The sequence below is a fragment of the Nanorana parkeri genome, unplaced genomic scaffold (genome assembly GCF_000935625.1).
Source record: "Nanorana parkeri isolate BGI_ZX_2015 unplaced genomic scaffold, ASM93562v1 scaffold987, whole genome shotgun sequence".
NCBI classification, from domain to species: Eukaryota; Metazoa; Chordata; class Amphibia; order Anura; family Dicroglossidae; genus Nanorana; species Nanorana parkeri.
In genome coordinates this window covers 238,173-244,135 of record NW_017307255.1, presented here as the reverse complement: position 1 = coordinate 244,135, position 5,963 = coordinate 238,173, and the positions used below count along the sequence as shown (strand labels likewise).

General features: G+C 43.3%; 1 protein-coding gene across 1 annotated transcript in view; it reads right to left on the bottom strand.

Annotated features, from left to right (window-relative positions):
• ELL3 (elongation factor for RNA polymerase II 3) overlaps window positions 1-5,963 on the bottom strand; it is a 95,344-nt gene continuing 89,381 nt past the window's right edge. Inside the window, exons 10-12 of the mRNA XM_018566909.1 lie at window positions 4,565-4,736; window positions 2,561-2,605; window positions 1-215 (exon numbers count right to left, since the gene is read on the bottom strand). Of these exons, the coding sequence (XP_018422411.1) occupies window positions 108-215; window positions 2,561-2,605; window positions 4,565-4,736 (325 nt within the window). The 3' untranslated portion in view covers window positions 1-107. The remainder of the gene's footprint in view (window positions 216-2,560; window positions 2,606-4,564; window positions 4,737-5,963) is intronic.

Below are 5,963 nucleotides of genomic sequence, written 5' to 3'. Positions count from 1 at the left end.
TTTTCTTCACAGTTGTTGAAAACTTGGTTTTCCTTCAAGGCTTGTGGTATCTCGCGGAGTGTTGCTGAGGTCTGTGCGGAGTGGATTGCCTGGCCCGAGCACACTGGCTAGGTCGGGGTATTTTTTTCATATTCCAGAATCTGCTTTTTGATGTGAGATAATTTAGCATGTAAGTATTCGCAGCGTGACTTCTCTTCGCTGTATGTAGGATATGTCTACAAGTGGGGGGGGGAAAGAAAAAAAAAAAAGAGGCTGATTGAAGCTGAACTGTATAAAAGACACATAATAAAGAACACCAGGTAAGTAAAATTACCCTTGCAGTGAGGCCTACTGCAAAGTTAAATGTTGTATTTGCCCGGAGTGCAAGCTCTATATTTAAGAACACATTATTAAATTTTTTTTTTTTAAAAAGCAGTTAAGTACCTGAATCTAACCTGGTATCAGCCTCTTACAGTCCCTGTACAGCAGGGCTCAGACGGGGCAGGAAGAAGCAGCACAAAAAGCCAGCCAGTCAAGCTGCAGTACTCATATGTTAACATATGGAACATGGTGATAGAAGGAGAGAGCAGAGTGACAGATGAGCTCATTGGTCTGCTGCGTCTCGTTTCACTTGATGACAAATCAAGTCTAATCCCCTAACAGACCAGGGTTGTGCTGTGTAGCAGAGTTGTGCAAAACTCAGGACTGGACTGACAGAAATATAAATCCTTTGGCAGGTAAAACAACTCTCATATATATGTATTTCATCTGTGTATTTAGCTGTTTGCCTGGAGTTCAAACTTAAAGGGAAATTATTTCACCTTTTCACAAACATAATGGATGCACACTTCTTTGCACTGGAGCCACCATCAGTGGATAGCGGGTGCAATGCTCTGGCTCCTGCAGATTCTTCCTCCAGGGAGGAAGTATGAGTGGACTACAAGTGTGGTGGGGTTGCAATCCGAGCAAGTTTTATATCACACCCTAAATATACAGCAAGTGGAAAATGAGACCTGGTCAGAAAAGGTGAGCTTAGAATTTAAAGGAAACAAGTCACTGCTGACCTCTTATTCTGAAAATGTTAGTTGCCTGGCTGCCATACTGATTTCTTTGTCACTGACCTGCACCAATTCTGGTTACTCTGTCATTTGCTGCATGCTTGACTGAAATTATTGGAGCCAGACACAGCCATCTAATTATTATTTACCATCAAGTCTTTGTGCTGTAGTGAACATCTGTGAATGGAGCGCTTTATTGTCTCTGCCTCAGGTCAGGTCCATCCACAGCCCACATTCCTCACACTACATTAGAAGGATGATCCTTACTGCAGGCGCCTGTAAATCCTCCCTATTCACATGTAGAGCTTTTATCTGCTGCCATGATCTAAATAATGAAGATATACAGCAGCCTGTAGTATGTACTGTGAGGGTTTTATTTCTCTGTGTCCCCGTTTTCTCCCACTTTCCTTGTGTTGACCAAGACAGGAAGTAAGCACAAATCTCTATTGTCAGCATGCAGACAGCAAAAGGAGCACTTTTTAGTAGACTGGGCCAAGGATTTTTTATTATGGTTGTACGTTCCCCTGTTGGGGATTCTCCACACTTCCTGTGTGGTCACCAGAACAGAAAGTGAAGGGAAGTCTCCCCAACAGTAAGAAAGGCAACAATAAACACAAATCCTAACTTTTGATTGGAGTTGGTTTGTAAAGTATACCTGTCATTAAAAGAGAACCAAAGACAAACCCCTTTTTTTGGCTTTAGTCCTCTTCGGGTCAAAGGACTACATTTACTGTTATACTCCTGTGACCCAAAATCAGCATCTAGCGGGCTGCTACCTGCTATATGCTGACAGCACAGAGCTGCGCTGCAGCCGGGAAAGACCCTGGCAATATTGTTGGGATCCATCCCGCTGCCTGATTGACAGCTGGTTCTGCCAACTCTAGAGCCAGAGCAAGCTTTACCCAGTCCCTTCCCTCTCTGCCCCTCCAATGAGGGCTGGAGGAACAAGAGGGGAGAGAGAATCCCTGAGGGGGGCCAATGACTGGCAGTCACCTCTCTCTGCATGGAGATGAGTGTGAGCTGAGTGATCAGTGGTTTGTGATCACTCAGTTCTCAATATATAAAGCCGACTTGTGACATCTGAAGTGTCACACACCAGCTCAAAGTATTGGGAACAGTACATTTTACTCTCCCAATACTTCTTTAAAGTACAATTGCTGATTTCCTGTCCTGGGAATGAAAGTCTCTTACCAGTTATGCTGACCCAAGTATGCAGATCAAACGTTTATCAGAAGCCTTATTTACTTACTTGTTCTGGATCACAGACTCCAAGTATTGAAGACAGAGGTCAGCATCACAACCAAGCAACTCACATTTTCAGGAGAACAATGGCAGTGTCCATATTGCTCTCCTGAAAGGTTTCCTTTAAGTACTGTTCACTTTTTTTTTTTTTTTTAGGGGCCTGATCTGAGGCTCCAAATAGTCTGGATGTTCTGTAATATTCTATTTACCCAAATACATTTATTGTGGTCTGTTATTTTAATCTAACCCAAAACCTAAAAACCTGTCCAGAGATCTCTTACCTTTTTAAACTTCTTGTATTCAGAAAGAATCTTGTTCTCCACCATCTAAAAGACCAAATAAAAAAATTGAGGAAACGCACTTAAGGCCGGCTTTCATTAAGACTGAAACATTGGCCGTACTTATAAAGAATTCTGGACTTCAATCACTAAAGAGTTCAGAAAGTCCATGGAAACCACCAATTATCTCTGCATTCATCATTCACGTGCATGTTTTTTCTCAGATGTGAGTTTAATTGACAATTAGTAATCTTGCACCTAATGCTGGGCACACACCTTACAACCATCGCAAGACTTTTGTCTTGCGATGGTTGTAAGGTAATTTAAAAAACGTACGATCTGCCCATCTTGGACAGGCAGATCGTACTTGCGATGATCGCAACATGCCACACACCAGCCGAAAATCGTACGATTCTCGGCGGGGTTTCGAACATGTTCCTAAGATAAAAGTCGTGCGACCTTACACTAGCAGAGGTCGCACGGCTCCCACACACCTTACGATAATCGTACGATTGCAGGATTTCCCGCGATTATCGTAAGGTGTGTGGGCACCTTAAAGCTGCCCATACACCTTGCGATCAGCGGACGAAACTTTTTGTCCAAAGATCGAACCGTTGTACGATTTTTGTACGGCGGCCCCGATCATCACAAGGTTCAATTAGCGGTAGTTAAAAAAAAAAAACACCTGGACGAATTGCGTTAATCAACCGCACGTATTTTCGTTTGCACATGAGCAGTGTTACACGTACGAATTTTGACGTACGGAAACGCCACCAACCTTGCGAAAAATCGTACGATCGAAGTTTTTTAACCTGCTGGAAAGTGAAAAGTTGTACGATTGTACAGTGCCCATCAACCTTACGAATATCGGACGAAAACGCAATTTCAAATGAAAATCGGCCAATATTCGGAAGGTGTATGGGCACCTTAACAGGTACCTTTCATTGTAAGCAAATATCTCATATAATAAATGGCAAGGAGCAGTAGCCAGTAAGAGAAAGATAAAGGTGAGCAGGACAGGAAGTCACAGAACGCAATAACCACCAAGATGGTGTCACCTTCTCCTATGTTAAAATTCTCATTACTTCCTGTCCTTATGACCTCCTGTCACATGGAGGGGATGGAAGGGCAAATCTCATAAGCGGGGCACAGACCCCTTCTCATTCTATCAAAAACAAAATAAATCAAAACTGATTTATTCATAATTGAATCCAAGATTATTTCCCAATCCCTCGCCAGAGTACAGTACAGGGAGCCTAATGCCCCATCCTACATCATCCCCTTATTTAGGAAATAACCTTATTATGTCGGATTCAGTTTTTATTGCAAGAGCAATTTAAAAGTAAAATCCCACCCACCTCCTCACCTATGAAAGGTTTTAACCCTTAACCCAGAAATAAAAAATAAAATGTTTTGGCTAAACATACACTTTAAAAGGAGCTACTGTGTTATGATAGCAGCACTGCTGGAAGGTGCAGTCACCAGCTTTTTAGTAGGTTATGGCAGGTAAAATGTAAAGTCTGAACACCCAATACAAGCATAATGAGCATAAATTCTTGATATATTCCGGCTTGTTCACACCAAGCGCAGAGCAGATCCGGACCAGAGCAGGTGCAGACCGGATCAAAACTGTGTCCAATGTATTCCTATGGTATTTTGACCTCCAGTTCACATCGCAGCGTGCGGATCCAGACCAGATCCAGACCGGATGAAAAAAATGCGGCAAGTCCTATTTTACCTGCTCTGGAACGCATCAAAAACGCATCAAAAACGCAAAAACGCATCAAAAACGCATGCAAGTGCCTGAAAGTCCATGTTGAACTTAACCAAAACCGGCCCTAAACGCATCCAAAACGCGTCTAAAACGCGGCACAACCCACTACACTGCGTGTGCAGAAACCTGACCGGATCTGGTCTGCATTTGGTGTGAACAAGGCCTTAGATGTAAAAGTGTCTACAGCGTGTGGTCAAATCTAATCGTAAACTTAGCAATTCTGTATGAACTACCTTGTGCGCTTCTGTTCCTTGCTGATACTTCTTCAATCTCGATCCAAGCTGCATGAATCTCTCCAGCACCTTTCCAATCTTGGCGTGCAGCTTGAGGTATTCTGTATAATCAGAAGCAAAATCTTCTTCATACAGTTTCCTCTGATCTCCAGATGTGATTGTGAGATATTTACTAGATATAACAAAAAAAAAGGAAGGTTCTGCTATTACTAACAGAGGTTGCCTACAGCGCTCTGATGACACTTGTTACAGTAATTAACAGTGAAAGTGACCATAAAGTGAACCTGTGCCCTTGCTTCTTGACCACCTTGCTTTCATTCACAATAAAGATGCTAAATGAATCTCTGAGCTGCTTTCCCGTGTTGTGGCATCTCACGTGACAAAATGTCTAGGTATATGGTCATGTGATCTTGAGTCACGGGAAAGATCAGTCAATTTAATTTCCAATGCTCCAGGTCACCCAAGTCTTATGGTCATGAACGGGCTGCTCTGAGATCTTGTAGCAGCATTTTATATGTGTAGATACTATATTTGAGGTGCTGTTTATCGCTATTATGAGCAGCCCTACTGGAATACATGGTAGGAGATGGAAAGGCTCTCAATACAATCAGGAAGTTTAAAAAAAAATGCAAGATAAAATGCCACATGATTTAGGGCAACCAAAGATCTGGACAGGCACTGTTAGATGCTTGCAATGCACTGCTGCTGCCCACTAATTAGCCCAAAAATTACACATACAGAAATGGGGTGATGGGAAAGATGGAAAGGGGGGGGGAGGGAGGGATTGGGTTATTTTACTTTAGGTCTGCTTTAAACCATCAAGAGAACAAAAAATATGCAACTTGATGTGTTTGTGCCCTACCTCTCTAATACATCACACTGCTAGCCCATGCAAATAATGGGATGCATCTATAACTGGGTGCCATGTTGTGTTTATGTTACATTTAAACAAGTAATTTCCAAATTCACCACTAGGTGTCATAATTGCCCAGACGACAGCAAAGTAATCTTCCGCAGTGTACAACTAAAGGCATTGACAGGTTTGGGCTTTTGTCAATGGCACCAGTTTGAAACACGTCTCGGATCATTTAGAATTCACTGACAGGTGAATTTGACCCAGGTGTAGACTGACTATTCGGGGAACTCCGGCACTGTTCGAGGGCCCATGTCCACAAATGGGCCAATCACCGACCCCCGTGCTGCCCTTTCCAGCCTGCATGGAAGGAGAGACGGCTGTGTGCGCCACCTCCGGGCTCTTTGCGGCCGTGCTGCTGCCAAACTAGTAGATGCGTCTGGGTTAAAGCGGTGATGGCAGTGGCTCCCACCTCCCGAGCCCGACAGACACTGTCGATGCCGCTTTAACACAGCCTACTAGTTTGGCAGTGGCACGGCGAAGAAA